This window comes from Myotis daubentonii, chromosome 7 (genome assembly GCF_963259705.1).
Source record: "Myotis daubentonii chromosome 7, mMyoDau2.1, whole genome shotgun sequence".
Lineage (NCBI taxonomy): Eukaryota > Metazoa > Chordata > Mammalia > Chiroptera > Vespertilionidae > Myotis > Myotis daubentonii.
Genome location: NC_081846.1, coordinates 72,305,694 through 72,323,968, shown reverse-complemented (window position 1 = coordinate 72,323,968; position 18,275 = coordinate 72,305,694). Strand labels below are relative to the sequence as shown.

Here is an 18,275-nt window from a genome sequence, read left to right as displayed (position 1 = left end):
TGCAGCTGTTCTCCAGACAAATAACTCTAGAAAAGGTGACCTCAGCCTATAAGGGAGTCATATGCTTCCTCTTTAATTAAGTCTGTTTTGTATGTTTGTCATAAGATATGAAAAATATTTCTTTGGTGATGCTGTTTTGAAATAGTGAAATGTAAGCCATGGAGCGGGTAAAAAACCACATGTAACAGTTGTACATGTAAAATATGCAATCTACTCAATTAATTCTGAGATTCTGTTAGGAATTTTCACATTTCTCCAATATTTCTATATGCTCACTATTATATTCAGGTAATAACTCTGAATAAACATCAAAGGGGAATATATTCTCAGGAATTGCACAAAATATTCCACGCTAAAACGAATAGTGCGCACTATAAAACGATGTCACGGTATGGAAACTATAGTTATGTCTAAAATTATATGATTACCAATCTAGACTATTAAAAAAGTAGCAGAGTATAGTGGCTATGAATAAAGTCTTGGAGACAAGTGGCCGGGTTTAAATCTACCCAATCTCTCAATAATTAAACAGTCTTTTGAAGGTCAGTTACCAATTTCTCCTTTGTAAGACAAGGATGCGGTTGGCAACTATTTCCAAGGATTGTTGTGAGGCCTGCAGAACAGGAGCACAGTGACCCATTTAGCAAAATGACTGGCCCACACATCAAGTGTACAAAAAACTTGGCTATTTTTGAATACATGACATTTCAGTAGCCTTTAAAAAGTTAAATTGCTTGATTCTCTGATTATTTCTATAGGTGTCAGGCTGTCTAAAATGGAGAATTATGTGCTTGTCTGAATAAATCAAGTAAATATATCCTTCATACAAATGATCTGTTTATTTCAGTTCAATATATTTTTGATATATTTATTTAGCACATTCTCAGGGGAGCAAATCACTAAATAAGTAACTTTTTCCAATCCTGTGTGAATTCACATGCGAATTAAAAAAAAACCCCAAATGTATTTACTATAATTTCCTTACATAAAGCTAATAAAGATCCCATACCCATTAACAGGATCCACCACGATCCCTCTGGGGTGGGACATCTCTCCCTCCAGAAGGGTCTTCCGACTCTGAGCCGCCTTCTCCAGCCTGGCCACGTTTATGGTCTTCCTGGAGCCATCGTTTGTCCAGTAAAGGTTATGTCCGATCCAGTCCACAGCGATGCCCTCCACATTGTCCAGGTCTGCAAACAGCAAGAACAAGAACAAGAAAGGAACACATTTCTCAATAGTGTCCACTGCTTATGTTCTGCTTCATAAAAAGTTTAATTAAAAAAGAAATTATTTCTTCATAGTGTGATTTGTGCAGATGCTATCATTCCATAGAACATTGTTCAATTTTATTTTGAATGCCATTGTGCTTTTTTAAAATTGTATGTTCTTTACATTTATCTCTTTAAAATTGTTTGATGCTGACATTATTGCAGAGGCCCCCTTTGCCCACCTCCTCCCTTGGTCTTCACCAAATTACAGTCCGTGCTCATGGAGTATGAATATATGTTCTTTAGCTAATCCTTTCACCTTCATTACCCAGTCCCCTCCTACCCACCTTTCCTCGGGTACCAGACAATTTATTCCATGTATCTATACTTCTATTAAAGGACACCATTGCAGCTTCTATAAGATATAGGCAATAATAACCCAAAGTAATGTTATAAATATATAATCTTACAAATTCACCTAATGAATAATCTTCACAGAAAGGTAAACTCTAACACTCTGAAAGTGAAGGTTCATAATCTATTATCACATAAGAGGTGTACAACTGAGGTAAAATTCCAAGTCAGATCATCTCCAATGTAGAGATCTTTAAAAATGCACTGCTCCTATGGTGGGTCCTGTCCTTACTTTTTGCCATTTTGTAAACTACCCTCCAAACTCTCTACAGCACAGTAATTGTAGTTCCATTCCTCTATTGCAGCGGTTCTCAACCTGTGGGTCGCGACCCCTTTGGGGATCGAATGACCCTTTCACAGGGGTTGCTTAAGACCATCGGAAAACACATATGTAATTACATATTGTTTTGTGATTAATCACTATGCTTTAATTATGTTCAATTTGTAACAGTGAAATTGGGGTCACCACACCATCAGGAACTGTATTAAAGGGTCGCGGCATTAGGAAGGTTGAGAACCACTGCCTATTATGTGAGAAATTACTGTGAACTCCTTCTTTTCTTTCAAAACCAGGGAAGCCTCTTCTTCCTGCATATGAGATAAGGAACTGCAACTTACTGGACAAAGCAAGAGGTAGTACATTGGAGACAGCGCTTGCATTCGCACACTATATGGCATGTATTGCCTCATATGCAGATGTAATACAGATTTGATATTCTTTTTAAAAAATATTTTATATATTATATATTTTAGAGGAGAAGGGAGAGGGAGAGAGATATAGAAACATCAGTGAGGAGAGAGAATTGTTAATCAGCTGCCTCCAGCATGCCCCACATTGGGGATGGAGCTGCAACCCAGGCATGTGCCCTGATTTGGAATCAAATCATGACCCCTGGGTTCATAGGTCGATGCTCAATCATTGAGCCATGCTGGCTACACACTATTATAATATTCTTTAATTGCACAACCCTTCTGACCTTGTCAAAAAAAGAAAATTTTCTTTTGTAACCTTTCCTGCTAATCAGTATTTGCCCTGACTCAAAATGACTAATACAACATGTGATCTGATCTAACTGAAAATCTCATTATAGTGAATCAGATATGTTCTCAATTTCACTAAGCTATCTGCTTCATTACCATCCAGTATGAGTAATTTCCACAGGTTAATTATGTCTATGCTTTAAAAAGTTTAATTTTACCTTTACTTTATTGACAATTTTATGAGCACTATGGCATAATGGAAAGATATAGTAGTTGTTTTTTGTTGTTTTGTTTTGTTTTGTTTTTTCTACTTGTCATAGTCTGTGGCTGATTTTTATCTTGTTAGTTGGTTTTCAAAAATTGTACTACATTTGAATTATACTCCAGCATGGAAACTTCCTTCCTCAATAACCTTCTTATTTTTAAAATATTTCCTTTTGACCTCTGACTTGAGACTGTTACATTTTTTTCATATTAAGCAGTTTCAATATTATCTGGATTGAAATTTTGTTTCTGACACTTGGGTAAGCAACTTAGTCACTTTGATTCTTAAATTATCCATTTGTAAAGTGAAGATTCTTAAATTATCCATTAGCACCTATGCTGTAGTGTGATAACGAAGTGTAAATTAGCTACTGCATGTAAAACAGCATACTGCCTGGAATATTGTAAATTCTTAATATATGTTAGTTTTTATTAATTTATCAGGTAAAAATATTGGATATAAATCCCAGATATTTTCCTTCTGAGTGCTACTTGATAGAAATATACTTTATGGTTTTTTTTAATGATTATTCAATACTATTTTCTGGAATTTTGACTAGTGACTAACTTTAACTAGAAATTGTATATCCAGAGTCAGTTGTGAATAAATAGTAAGAGGGGGATTGCGCTGAATTCTAAAAAGCAGAATCTGAGTGGATTGTGCCTTAATTGGGTTGTTTGAGTTGTCTTTGAAAAACAAGTGTTTGAACAGGATAAAGTAGTAGTTAGAATCCAAGTTCTGAGGTCACACAGCCCAGGTTCTGCCACTCACTACACTATTTCTCTAACTGAGAGAGTTCTTTAGCCTTTCATTCTCCAACTTCCTGATATTTAAAATGGGTGTAATGTTTCCTAACTAGGCCAAGGAAATACATGACTATTCAAATACAAGAAAGGCATTTGATAAAGAGAAACTTGCTTAGAGTAGATTTCTTCCATACCTTTGGGTAGAGCTCAAGTATTCTACATTCCAAAATTAATAGTACTGTTTTGAGGATTAAATAAATTAATATATGTGAAATTATTAAAATAGGTTTCACATAATAAATATTATATAAATGTTGCAATTATATCATTATTAGAATAATCTTCCGTTTAGCTTCCTATCTAATCTGTTAAAATAGCAGTGAAGCAATTAGCCTAGAATGTTTTCTAATGTTGCTATTTTTATGTATGCTTTGTTTGCTTTTTTTCTGTTCTGGGAAGAATGTAGATGAATACAAATTTTAAAGAAACTCCTAAAAGAGTCTATGTGGAAACTGAGTATCTTTTCAGGCTATGGTTAACATAGAACAGAAAAAAAATTTCTTTCTTATACTTGTAGGACAAAGCCTGAACAATCAGTGAATGCTTTTCTCAACAAATTATACATTGGTAAGGGAAGTAGTCTGCCTCCATATCATATGTATAATCCTTTAATTAATCTATAACTTAGATGGAATGCTAAGACACATAGAGTACTGGTTTTATGTACATTTGATTTTTTTATTCAAGTGGGTTTGCTTGGGGCCTGCCTGAGATTGACTATTGAAAACTCTATGCCCAACGTTCTTCAACATGGTGATCAGGACATATGGTTTCAGACAATGTCTGTGAACAACATAGATACTATTTGCTAGCCCAAAGAAACACATGCATATTCAAATGCAAGAAAGTTGTTTTATAAAAAGAAACTTAGTAAAAACAGATTTTTTTTGATACCGCTGGGTAGAGTTCAAGTATTCTACATTCTAAATTCAACATTTGCACCTATGTTGCTGTTATTATTATTATTATTATTATTATTATTATTATTATTACTATTACATAACTAATAGCAAATATCCATTTTCATTTATCAATGGGCAAGGACTCTCAACATGTTTGTACTTTTTTTTAAGAGAAAAATTCTAGTAGATAATGCTTTCTTGTCTTTTTTTTTTTTTAGGTTATATGTATATACATTTCATTCTAAGTGAAAAAAATGACATCATATAATTCATATTAAAAAAAGACTTTCATATAGTCTGTAAATACTTAAAGTATGTTATTTTGGCTCAAATTATTAAAAATATTCCTTTTAAACATTATTCTATAAAAATAACTTTTACAAACAGACATAATATATAAATGAATGTTTTAAAACATACATCTCATCAAAAGCTATACTTAAGTGAAAAATTATCAAAGGTACCGATGTCATTTCCTACAATTGATACCTACCACTAAGGAAATAAGGATGAATAAGATATAATAATAAAATATATATAAATTAAAAATAATAATTATGGCCGAAACCAGTTTGGCTCAGTGGATAGAGCGTCGGCCTGCGGACTGAGGGGTCCCGGGTTCGATTCCGGTCAAGGGCATGTACCTGGGTTGCGGGCACATCCCCGGTGGGAGATGTGCAGGAGGCGGCTGATCGATGTTTCTCTCTCATCCATGTTTCTGACTCTCTGTCTCTCTCCCTTCCTCTCTGTAAAAAAATGAATGAAATATATTTAAAAAATAATAATAATAATTATGTAATTATTTTAAAAATAAATAAGAATTATTTAAACATTTAAAACAAACTTATATAATTTATTAATTTAAAGACTTAAAACTAATAAATAAGACAGAAAAAGTAATTTAAATTAATTTAATAACTTGGATTAGAAAATAAGCACTTTAAAAAAGTGGAGAAAAGCCTTTTTCTAAAACTAAAATATCATTATAGGTCTGATTTTTTGATACTACATATTTATGGAAAATAAGAGAATTAAAGTTTTATATATTAAAAATACAATCTTCCACTTTTAAAAATGGATCTAAGATTTTTTTAAAAAATCAACAAAAAGGCTGTGAGCAGTGGTCTCAGTATTAAGGTGCACAAGCTGTATATCCAGAGTAATCCATGTCTTAATGCTTTACAGTAGAATTTAATTAACATAATAAGGAATTAATTGGAAATCATACACCACAACTTCCATGATAAAAGCCCAGTGCCTGCATTTTTCTAAGGTACCCATGTTTTTCTATCCTTAGTATGAATATTATGTTTCTGTGTTGGAATAAAGTATTAGAAAAGTGACTGCAAGAGTGTAGGGTGTGGGCACATGCCTTAAATAACTGCATGTGCAGCGTGCATGTAGATATGCCTCAGGCCAGGGATGCAGTAGCTTGCCTCAGAGTCAGCACTTGGATAGCTCTCCTGCCTCAAATTCGTGTAGTTCAATTAATACAGATTCTCTTTGTACATTTCAATATGGACTGAGGCATCCGCTCTTAAGTATATGACAAGAATGAATTAAACTGATTTAATTAGTAGTGTGGCAGTAAAATTTGCCTGCTGAATTTTTTATCTCATGAGGTTACGGAAGTCTTTGGTCACACTGAAGTTTCCTGTATCATCTGTCCCCACAGGCCAGCTGAGACTAATGTTGTCATCCTCATTCTCATTCCAAGTCCCTTCTCAGTTCAGTTATTAGGTCAAGGAAGGGGAATACACAAGCTACTCTCAATCAGAACAAAATACTTCACTGCTATATTTAAAGAGATATGTAAAGTACGTGTAAGGGTCTTATTTTTCAGATGAGCAAAATATATGAAAACAAAATATATGAAACCAATATATGAAGAGTGGTTTTCTTCTATTATCAAAAGCAAATGGTCAGTTTCAATTTGGGGGAAGGGTAATGCAGATTGTCTATAACATTTCATCTTTGATGCAGTGATGAGCATATTAAGAGTAAAGAGAGTGCCACACATGCATTATAGTCACCAGTAAAATAATTGCATGATCAAAATGAAAGGTTTCAAGAACTGCTAAGAAATAAATTTTACGCTACTTTTAAGCCAACAACTTAGCCCATTATGGTTTCAAGGATGATGATAAATGATGCAAGACTTGTAGATCAGGTATAAAGGATTGTGTTACTCATGGACCAGCAAGCAGAGTAGTTATCAGCAGATTGGTGTTCTTTCCCTTTATTCCAAAGTCCCAAGGAAGTGAGTGGAATGGACCCATATGGATGCCTTCACAAAGAGCACTGCATTAGAGCAGAATTCTGAATTTAGGATATATATATATATATCTCCTATCTAATAAAAGACAAAAAGGGTAATTGAACATACCTTCGCTACACTTCCCATTGGCTAATCAGGGCAATATGCAAATGAACTGCAAACCAAGATGGTGGCCGGCAGCCACGCAGCTGAAGCGAGCAGGAGGCTTGCTTGCTCCAGTGATGGAGGAAGCCAAGGTTCCCCACCTGTCACGGCCCAGCTCTGAGCTCCGAAAGCAACAAAGTTTCAATTATAGAAGCTAAACAAACCCCAGATACCTGCTTTCAGCAGGCCATGACCTCAGAGCTGGAGTGAGCAGGACAGCAACAAAGGTTCAATTATAGAAGGTAAATAAATCCCAGAATAAAAAAAAAAAAGAAAAAAAAGGAGAGGCTGGGAGCTTCAGTAGCTGGCCAGCCTGAAAACAGCCCACAGCCCCTCACCCAGACTGGCCAGGCACCCCAGTGGGGACCCCCACCCTAAAGGGGGTGTGGCCAGCCTGAAAATGGCCCTCAGCCTCTCATTCAGACTGGCTCGGCACCGCAGTGGGGACTCCCACCCTGAAGCGGGTGTGGCCAGCTGCAAACAACCATCAGTCCCTCACCCAGGCTGGCCGGGCACCCAAGTGGGACCCCCACCCTGATCTGGGACACCCTTCAGGGCAAACCAGCCAGCCCCCACCCGTGCACCAGGCCTCTATCCTATATAGTAAAAGGGTAATATGCAAACTGACCCTAACAGCAGAACGACTGGGAATGACTGGTCACTATGACACAGACTGACCACCAGGGGGTAGATGCTCAATGCAGGAGCTGCCCCCTGGTGGTCAGTGTGTTCCCACAGGGGAGCTCTGCTCAGCCACAAGCCAGGCTGACGGCTGACGGCTGCCAGTACAACAGTGGTGGTGGGAACCTCTCCTGCCTCCTCAGCAGCAATAAGGATGTCTGAATGCAGCTTAGGTCTGCTCCCTCTGGCAAGTGGACATCCCCCGAAGGCTGCCGGGTTGCCAGAGGGATGTCTGATTGCCAGCTTAGGCCCAATCCTCCGGGGAGCAGGCCTAAGCCAGCAGGTGGTCATCCCCCGAGGGGTCCCAGACTGCAAGAGGACACAGGCTGGGCTGAGGGCCCCCCCTCTGAGTGCACAAATTTTTGTACACCGGGCCTCTAATTATATATATATATATATTATGCCTAAGTGACAAAATGACCAGTCGACATGATGCACATTGACCACCAGGGGGCAGATGCTCAACGCAGGAGCTGCCCCCTGGTGATCAGTGCGCTCTCACAGCAGGAGTGCCGCTCAGCGATCTTATTGAGCTGCAGTGGCAGTAGGTGCAGCAGGACCGGGATGAGAGGGAGCAGCGTGGTGCCCAGCCTGGCCAGCTACCACTTTGCACACTACTACATCCCTTGGGGGGTGTTGGACTGCTGGTTTGTGAGAGGGCACCGGCCAGGCTAAGGGACCTCACCGGTGCACGAATCCGTGCACCAAGCCTTTAGTATTGTATCATAGGCAATAAGTGCCCTGCCCGTTGCACTGGAGGGACCCTCCAGCTCTTCTTCCAAGGCTCTTTTCTATACTAACATCCTTGTAAAGACACTTCTAAATAAAAGGCACTAAGTGGCTCACTTTAAAACATGCAAAAATGTGAGGAATCCATGAAGAATTGTCACCCCAGGAAAGGTCCTGAAGTCATAATTTGCTACTCTTTAATAAATGAAGATATATAGAATGAACAAGTTAGTGTGCAAATATGACCTTAAATTATAATCCTTTCTGGGTTCAGGCTATTGCTCTCATTGTTATTCACTATTGATTTATACTACCACACCTTAGAGCACATTGTTCAGTGAGTCATGTGTGATGGTTAGTTTTATGAGTCAATTTGGCTAGGGCACAGCACACAGATATTTGGTTAAGCATCAGTCTGGATATTGCTAGAAAGGTATTTTAGATGATTTAACATTTAAATCAATATACTTTGAATACAGCAGATTTCTTTCGATAATCAGGGTTGGTCTCATTCAATCAGTTGGAAGCATTAAAAGAAAACAGACTGAGGTTCCCCAAGGAAGAGGGAATTTGGCTTCTGGACTGTCTTTAAATTTGAGCTGCAATATCAGCATTTCCCTGGGTCTATCACCTACAGGTGGACTTCCCATTCTCTACACTTGTGTGAGCCAATTCTAGAAATTATATCTCTGCCTCTCTCTCTGTACACATCCTATTGGTCCTGTTTTCCTGGAGAATCCTGAATAATACACCATCACCACTCCTGTAATCTGAAAATGATTTTGCTGAATGCTCTGGGCAGTAGAGGTAAACTCACACATTCATTCTTTCCTCTTTTAAAATATATTTTTACTAGAGATGCAATGCACCAAAATTCGTGCACTGGAGGGGTGTCCCTCAGCCCAGCCTGCATCATCTCGTAATCCAGGACTCCTCAGGTAGGGTCCCTAGGCCTGGCTGGTGATCAGGGCCTATAGGAGCTTTCTTTCCCCAGCTGCCGGCTGCTGGCCCCACCCCTGCCGCTGCCACTGCTTGCCATCTGTACGGTGCTGTCCCTCCCTCTGCGGGGTGATCGCTGGCTGGCCCTGCACACCCACCACAGAGTTGCTGGCCAGTGGCCTGGGCCTCCCTCTGTGAGTAATTGTGGGATGATGGCGGGGCCCTCCAACCAATTGTATCACACCTGCCTTGGCTAGCCTGGCGCCAGTGTGGGTCATAGTGTGGTAGTCTGGACAGTCATTCGGTCGTTCAGTCCATTTGCATATTATGCTTTTATTATTATAGACTAGAGGCCCAATGCATGAAAATTTGTGCAAGAGTAGGCCTTCCTAAAAAAAAAAAAAAAAAAAAAAAGAGTAGGCCTTCCTTCCCCCCGTTGCTGGCACCGGCTTCCCTCCAGCACCCAGGACCTGGGCTGCTTCCCTCCAGCCACCGGCAGGCACCCAGGACCTGGGCTTTTCTCTGGCCCCAGCTTTGTCCGGAAGGACATCCGGAATGACTCCCAGAAGGACGTCTGGTCTAATTAGCACATTACCCTTTTATTATTATAGATTGATTTCAGAGAGGAAGGGAGAGGGAGAGAGAGATAAAAACATCAATGATGAAAGAGAATCATTGATTGGCTGCCTCCTGCATGCCCCACATTGGGGATAGAGCCTGCAACTCAGGGATGTGCCCTGACATGGGAATCGAACCATGACCTCCTGGTTCATAGGTTGATGTTCAACCATTGAGCTACGCAGGCCAGGCATCATATTCATTCTTTTCAATGAACTCTGCAGCATATGTACTATGGAAGGCAGAATAGCTTCCAATTTAAGAAACCTCCTACAGATATGCCATGAGTATATAGCTCATTTTATAATAATCCATTACAAATTTTTTTATATAGAGTTGTGCTATAAATATTTTAAATATTTTTATTTTCTGTATGTTATGATGTTTTGACATCTTTCTAAAAAACCTTTCCATGAGGGATGGGGTTTGGAGTCCGGGAGACTGCCCCTCCTGGAAATAGCCAATTCTTAAGGATAGCAAAGGGTCCAGCCAGGAACATGCCTTTGATTTGTAAACTAACCAATCCAGAGCCCTACCTCCTCTATCCAGTCCCTGTACCCAGGAAACAATACTCCTCTGTATAAATCATCCCAGATCCAGGTATCAGACAACCAGTGACCTGATACCTGGTCACTGGGCTAGAATTTAAAGCCCAATAAATTATTTAAATTAGCCAGACCTAACCTATTTATCCTGCCCTGCCTTGCCTTCTCCTCAGAGATTTTAATAAAGACTATGGCCTAATGCTTTCCCTTCACTTTTGTCTTCTGCTTCCTGACCAACCCGGTGTCTTTCCCACATGGTCCTGTGTAGTAAGCTATGCCTTCCATTTCTAGGACCTGTGAATATAATAAGCTTTGTTTTATGAGCCTTCTTCTGTATCCTCTTGTGGCCACATCTGTCTAACCAACTCATGAAAAAAGTATAAAATATGAGTCCTCATTGTGAGTGGGGGAAAAAGAAAGTAATTTCCATTAATGCCCTTGTGCTACCCACCTCTGCCTATTTGCTAAGAGATAAGAGGGCAACAATTGCTTGAACTTCTGAAGGCAAAATATCACAGCAGCTATTCTTGCATATTCCTTTTAAGTCCTCTGAAGTAGGTTAGAATTTATTGAAACAAAATGCTTTGGAACGTGTTGCTTTAATACTAAATTACTCAGTCTTTTTCATATTAGATGAAAAGGCAACTCTATTAGAAATTACTTTTTATTGCTATGTGTTCTAATATGTTTCATATTTTGCACTTGATCATTTAAACATTCAAACAGTTGCATCACTTCAATTGATAATTTCCACTGAAAATTTTAAACAAGGTTGCAGCACATACTTTGCTTAGGCATCATGTTTAGTGAAATATACTGATCATTAAATTTCAAGTTGAGCTTAAAAGCCAGAGGCTATAAATCTTCATTATTTTATCATTACCATGACAAAGAACAATGTACTTTTTCATGTGACCATACTGCTAGAGCTTACCTTCCTGTCCTACATTAAACAAGTATACTTGTTTTAGTTTCACATTCATACCCAGAGAGAAAATGATAGTTTAAATGCATGTGTGGGTGATGGGTAAATGTAATAAAGCAAGTCAAGTCCTTAATAGTAATTTAATTCAATAAACCCTTCTATAGAGATTGAGGAGAATGCAGTCACAACACTTCTTGGTCCACTGGTAGCCTTACAAACTAAGGCAGTAAGCCAGGGGGACATATAATAATAAAACTAGGCAGAAACCTACCTACAAAGTCAGTATTTGAGAGATAAAAGGAAGCTAAAGAATCCTATAGTCTAATGTCTACATTCTACAAATAATGAAATGAAGCCCCAGAAAGATAAAGTGATTCACAAGGACCCACATTTAGTCAGTAGTCAATACAATATGCCTGGAAATTTGACTCATGTTCCAATGTACCTATCTATTTATGTTAAAGTTTGATCTCTAGAACTGAAAATGGGAAATCATAATCAGTAGCAAGAGTCAAGGAAAATTAATATAAGTAATGACTCAAGGAAAGAGCGGGACATAGAAGGGGGAAAGGGACTGGAGATTGATAAGATCATGAAGTGAAGGATGCTTCCTTCACCAACTTTCTAATAAAAATTTATTATTCTCAATAAACTATAGCTTTATTTTCTTACTAAAATATATGTGATGGCTGACAATGTGGAGATTCAACAAATGTGTATATGATGGGAAGTCAAATATTAAATCAAATCTAAGGAAAAAGTGAGGCATTGTTATAAGAAGATACATGAGACTGAGAAGACAAAACTATTAAATTCATTATGAAAAAATGCTAAAATTTGAGAAAGTTCTTTAGTTAATAGTATTGAATCAACATTAATTTTATGGTTTCAGTTACTGTGATATTGTAAAATAAGATGTTATTATTACGGAAAATAGAGTGGGGGATATATATAAATTCTCTGTACTATTTTTAAATTTTTCTACTAGACTAAATAAGAGTAGTTCAAATTCATTTTTAAAAATGTAGTAAAGCATATAACACAATCTGTAGGAAAAAGGAAGATAGCTGAAATATTGATATTAATGCTATGGTTTCTAACTGTTTTGTTGCAGTAAGCTAAATGAATCTTCACAATTTCACAGAAAAACCATAAAGATAATTAGTGCAGAACAAATCATCTAAATAAGTATTCAGTATAAAACCATTCAAGATAGGTACCCAATTATGCAAAAAAAAAAAATCCCACACAAAAAACAAAAAACATAATTTGGAACTGAGCAAGAAAATGAGATGTTGATTTAGAGTGCCTGGGAAAGTGTATAAAAACAGGAATGTCTCGGGTGTGTTAAGTAAAAATCGTAAATTTTTTTTAATTAAAAATGTTGTAGAAGTTCAAATGAATCATGAGAATATGGAAACATTTACAAGATTCCTGAAAGTTCACCAGGGAAGCCAATTATAAGAATAAATTCAGTAAATACCAATATAACTTCAGATAATCAAATAATAGTAATGATTGATCTTGTTTCTTATTTTAGAACAAAAAGAATCATGCTTCAGTCAATCTTATTTCTCTTTTATCAGTTTAATTACTTTTTTAAAGTAATGGCAGCCAAATGAAAGGACCCATTCATTCAGTGAGTAGTAGTTGTACAGCTGCTGTATGCCAGGTGCTGTTCTAGGCCGTAAAGATCTGTCAATGAATGAAACAAACAAAAACCTCTGAAATCTTGAAGCTTACGTTCTTATAGCCAGGCAACAAACAAGCAAATTATGCCTAAAGAGAAAAAGTAACCAGAGAAAGGGAATAAAGATTCAGGCCCAGAATATGTGTAGATGTATAATTTTAGATGGGTGACCAGGAAGGACTAACTAAGGGTGTGGCCTGTAAGCAAGGACATCTGTGAGGTAAAGGAGAGAGGCATGGGAACATCTGGTAGAGCAGTGGTCCAGACACAAGGAGCAGCACATGCAAATGCCCTGAAGTAGGGCCACGCCCAAGGGATTCAGGGGATGACAAAGAGAATGTTGGAGTCAGAGGGATATTACAGGTTATACAGCAGAAAAACGACTTAAATGAAAAATATGTTTTCCCTTATGAATTTAAGAGTCCTTACAGGAAACATGGAGTTGATTACATGTAAAATCCTCATGAACAATAGAGATAAGTGAGTTCTTTCTTCTTATGACTTGTGCTAATTTTTGGACAGTCTTAGCTGTTGGTGTTGAGAGTAGCAGTCCCTGGTGGACCTTCCTGAGAGTGCCGAACTGTGAGGCATGTATCTGCTGATACTAAATAATTTCTATAGTTAGTCACACAGGCAACAAAATGAAGGGCGCTACCGGGCAACTGCTGTGTAACTGTTCACTCTACAAAGCAGTGCGGTTTGTGTCTTCTCTCATTGTCCACTCTTGGCTTCTCCGCAGTGGTGGCAGGTTTACTTCCTGCTACCCTCTAAGGCAAGGTTTCTCAACATGGGCTCTATGGACATTTTGGACCTGAAAATTCTTTGTTGTGGAGGACTGTCCTGTATTTGCATAATGTTTAGCAGCACTAGACTCTATCTCCTAGATGCCAGTAGCACCTTCCCACCCCCAGCTGTGACCAGCAAGAAAGACTTCAGGAAAGAAAGACAAAATTAACCTGCTCTGTAAGGTAGGAGTTCTACCTCGAAAGTGAATGAATATTTCTCAAACATTTTTACTCTATTTTGATTTCTCCAAATATGAATTTATTTGGCATCAAATGAAAAGTTCTTTGCCATATTCGTTTTTCAAAGTTGCATGAGAATATTAAATTGGGGTCCTGGCTGGATTGGTTCAGTGGATGGAGCATCAGCCTGAGGACGGAAGGGTCTTGGGTTCGATTCTGGTCAAGGACACATGTCTGGGTTGCGGGCTCAATCCCCAGTCGGGGACATGCAGGAGGCAGCGGATCGATCATTCTCTCTCATCATTGATATTTCTATCTCTCTTTCCCTCTTCCTTCCTCTCTGAAATCATATATATATATATATATATATATATATATATATATATATATAAAATTTTTAAATTTGAGGCAAGTTACAAATACCTTAATAGCTAAAATATCAAAATAACTTTCTGACTCAATATGTGCACCTTCTTTGATGTACAATAAAGATTTATGAAAACTTGTTTTAGTAACAGATAAAAAGTGCTAACTCTGGAGCCAGAAACACACTGTTGACCCGGGGAGACAGATGTGTACTATTCAAAGACGAAAACAGGTATTTGTTAAAATATTTCATATAGTTACCATCACACACATCAAATATGCTAATATCACCACAATATAGCAATTCAACTTATCTAAATATAGTATATTACACTACATGATAGCTAAGTTGTTTTCTATCTGAAAATCTCAGAGCCAAATACATATTTTAATGAGAAATTTGATTCTTTCCAAATGTAAAGAGAAAGTGAGAAGAAAATCAAAATTAATATACAGAATAGAGTTGATAAGTATTTAACTAAGGACGGTCTGAAAGGTAGTCATCATTTCGTTTTGTCTGATTTTGTGTGTAGGGGGATTGGGGAGAGGGGCAAAAAGGTATGAGGACACATTATATAGTTTCCTAGTCTAAGTACGAGTCTAGAATAGATCTTGTCTGGTTTAAAGAGATCATATGATAGTCTGCTATTATAAATCCATAAAATAAATGTAATTTCTGTTAAATAATAAGCTATCCTGAACAATTTAGGTTATTTTCCCTCTTTTTATCGTATATGAAATCTGTGTCTTCAGGATAGTTGTTTATAAAATAGTTTCTTTCTTGTATACAGATTTATCTCTAGGGCTTAGAACACTGCTTGTAAATGAAGATTTTAAGGAATTTTGGTTGTCTAAATGAAAATATAAATTAATGACTCACTATCACCTTATGAGTAATTCAAATATTTCTTCCAATGACATACAAGACCTTCCATTTAATTAACATGAAGCTCTCTCATCACCCTATGATCCAAGCACGCATGCTGGATTATACTACTTTTAGCCAATTGATGTGCTGTTCTGGAAAAAAACAACAACAGCAACAACAAAACCTGAACTTAGGTTTCAGAGAGAAAATGGTATCTTTACTTTCTTGCTGCCTTTCATTTTAATTTTTATAAGAATTTGCACAATAAGATCCCCTTTATTTGGCTGTTGTGAAGGTAAAATGAAAAAAAACAATTGTAAAATGAAATAACAATTATATCACCTACAAACAACAGCATTTAATAAATGTTAGCTCTTTTCCCTGCTCTCTCATGCATAGTTGACTTTCCCATGTCTGTGTCAATTTTACTTCCTATTCCCTCTTTTTTTTGCAACTTTCCATTTTCTAAATTCTTCACTTTTTACCAAAGTAAAGGAATAATCTATCTGCTACAGAAATCTCTTATTCTCCCTATAAACCCATCTCTCCTCTAAGCTACCTTAGTAGTATATCATTAATACTATGTCTACATCTCATTCTGAACCACCTACTGCCTTGTTAAATTTCCCGACATGCATTCACTTTTCTATTTGTTTCTATGAAATATGAGGGCAGGGTAAAAGTATAATTCATTTTAGAAATTCCTAGTAGAAATCAGTATTAAAGACTTGGTAAATATGCATAAATTTAAAACATGAATACATGAAATATAAGCACAATAAAGATTTGTGAAGAAAAGAAATAACAACATTGGGATGTGTGGCTAGCTTATTCCTTCCACAATACCAGTGAAGAATACTCCCCTATTATTTCTTTTATTTAAATATATATTTTTTATTGATTTCAGAGAAGAAGTGGGAGGTAGAGAGAGATAAAAACATTAATGATGAGAGAATCATTGATCAGCTGCCTCCTGCATGCACCCTACTGGGGATTGAGCCCACAACTCAGGCATGTGCTCGTGATGGGAATCGAATCTGGGACCCTTCAGGCCACAGGCCAACGCTCTATCCACTGAGCCAAACTGGCTAGGGCCTATTGTTTCAATATGATTTTAATTCCAATATTTTCATAGTGTACTAAGTATCTAGAAAAAAATTAAATCCTTAGTTTAACTACTTGATTATGAAATCTACTCAAATATTTAGAATTATAGAAAACATTTTATTTTTTATAGATACCACCTAATAAACAAATCAAAGAGGAAGCCACATTTGAGCATAGCCAGATTTTCACCTGGAGACATATCATTTAATCAGACTAAACATATATCACACCCCACTGCTTAATGTATGTCATCACTATTTTCAGGGGCATCAAAAGCAAAGCGCAGATAGTTTTTACCTTAAATAAATACCCTGAATGATAAAAGTGTTATTACATGAAAAGTACTATGCAATTTGGAAAGTCAATAAAAATAAAATATATCCCTTCCTTGCCATCTTAATGTTGAATGTGCTAGGTAATTTAGAATGTTAGAAATGTAAAGATAGGTAAATTATATTCAATAAACAATGAGATGAAATGAGATAATCATGTAAAGTGCTTACCTGGCACGTACATTGTAATAAATACTCACTACATTTCCTTTTCTTTCTTTTTTTTTTCTTTTTTACAGACAAAAGATATTGGTGGCTTTATTTATAAAAGTTTTATTCTTTTCAACCGTTTTCCCAATAAATATTTACTGAGTACTCACTATTGGCATAGAACTGTTAGATGAGCAGGACATGTCCCTGTCAGGGACTCTTTTGAAATTACTGTTTAAATTTAATATCATTTTGTATTCATTTCAGGTGTATATCACAGTGGTCAGGCAATCATTACATTTCAGAAAGTGCTCCCCTGATATTTCTAGTACCCACCTGGCCACATATACTGTTATTATAATACTAGAAGCCTGATGCATGAAATTTGTGCAATGGGCTCAGCCCCTGCCACCACGGTGGCTGCCTTGGCCCCCACCCACCACCTGCCTGTCTCTGCCTCGGACCCTGTTACCACGGCTTTGTGTGGAAGGTCCTCCAGAAGGACGTCTGGTCTAATTAGCATATTACGCTTTTATTATTATTGACTAGGGCCACAGTGCACGAATTCATGCACCTTGGAAAGAACTGTGGGCCAAAAAGCTGGGGAGCGGGTCTCGGCCCATCCTCCGCGCCCCTGCCCGGCTCCTTCCACCATGGTCCCCAGTTCCCTGTCTGCCAGAAGTCCCGCTCCCACTGCTCCCATGCACTGATGACAGGGCGGAGTGATTGGGGCCAGTGCCAGCAGCGGGTGTGAGCAGGGTCAGCACTCTCAGTGGGTATGAGTGGCGGCTGCTGCCCCGATTGTCCCTCAGGAGCAGGGGGAGGTGGAGAAGCCCTCAGGGGTGATCAGGGCCAGCAGCCACCACTTGCACCCACTGATGGCACTGAGTGATTGGGACCGGTGGTGAACACCGGGAGCGGGTGGTGGCTCTGGCACCAGCTGCAGGTGCAAGCGGGGCCAGCACCGGCAGTGGGTCTGAGGAGCAGCTCCACTGTTAGCAGTCGTTGTGAGCGGGGCCAGCACTGGCAGCAGGTGGGACTGCGGTTCGCAGGAGCAAATAATTTTTAGTAACCACCAGAAGCTTGGCCCGATGACAGCAACTGGTGCCCCGCCTTGGTCTGGCACCCCTGCTCACCTGCTCCACCATCCCACCACGGCCAGCACCTATCATGTTCTGCCCACGCCCCCTTGAGTCAACACATGTCATAGCGACCAGTTGTTCGGTCGTTTGGTTGTTTGGTTGTTCTGCTGTTCCGTCTATTTGCATATTAGCCTTTTATTAGATAGGATTATTGACTATATTTCCTATGCTGTACTTTACATCCTAGTGATTATTCTGTAACTACTAATTTGTACTTATT

General features: G+C 38.1%; 1 protein-coding gene across 1 annotated transcript in view; it reads right to left on the bottom strand.

Moving 5' to 3' along the window:
* The window catches only part of LRP1B (LDL receptor related protein 1B), a 924,684-nt gene that overhangs the window by 733,632 nt on the left and 172,777 nt on the right, over positions 1-18,275 (bottom strand). The window contains exon 8 of the mRNA XM_059704885.1: positions 1,010-1,190. Coding sequence (XP_059560868.1) covers positions 1,010-1,190 — 181 coding nt within the window. The remainder of the gene's footprint in view (positions 1-1,009; positions 1,191-18,275) is intronic.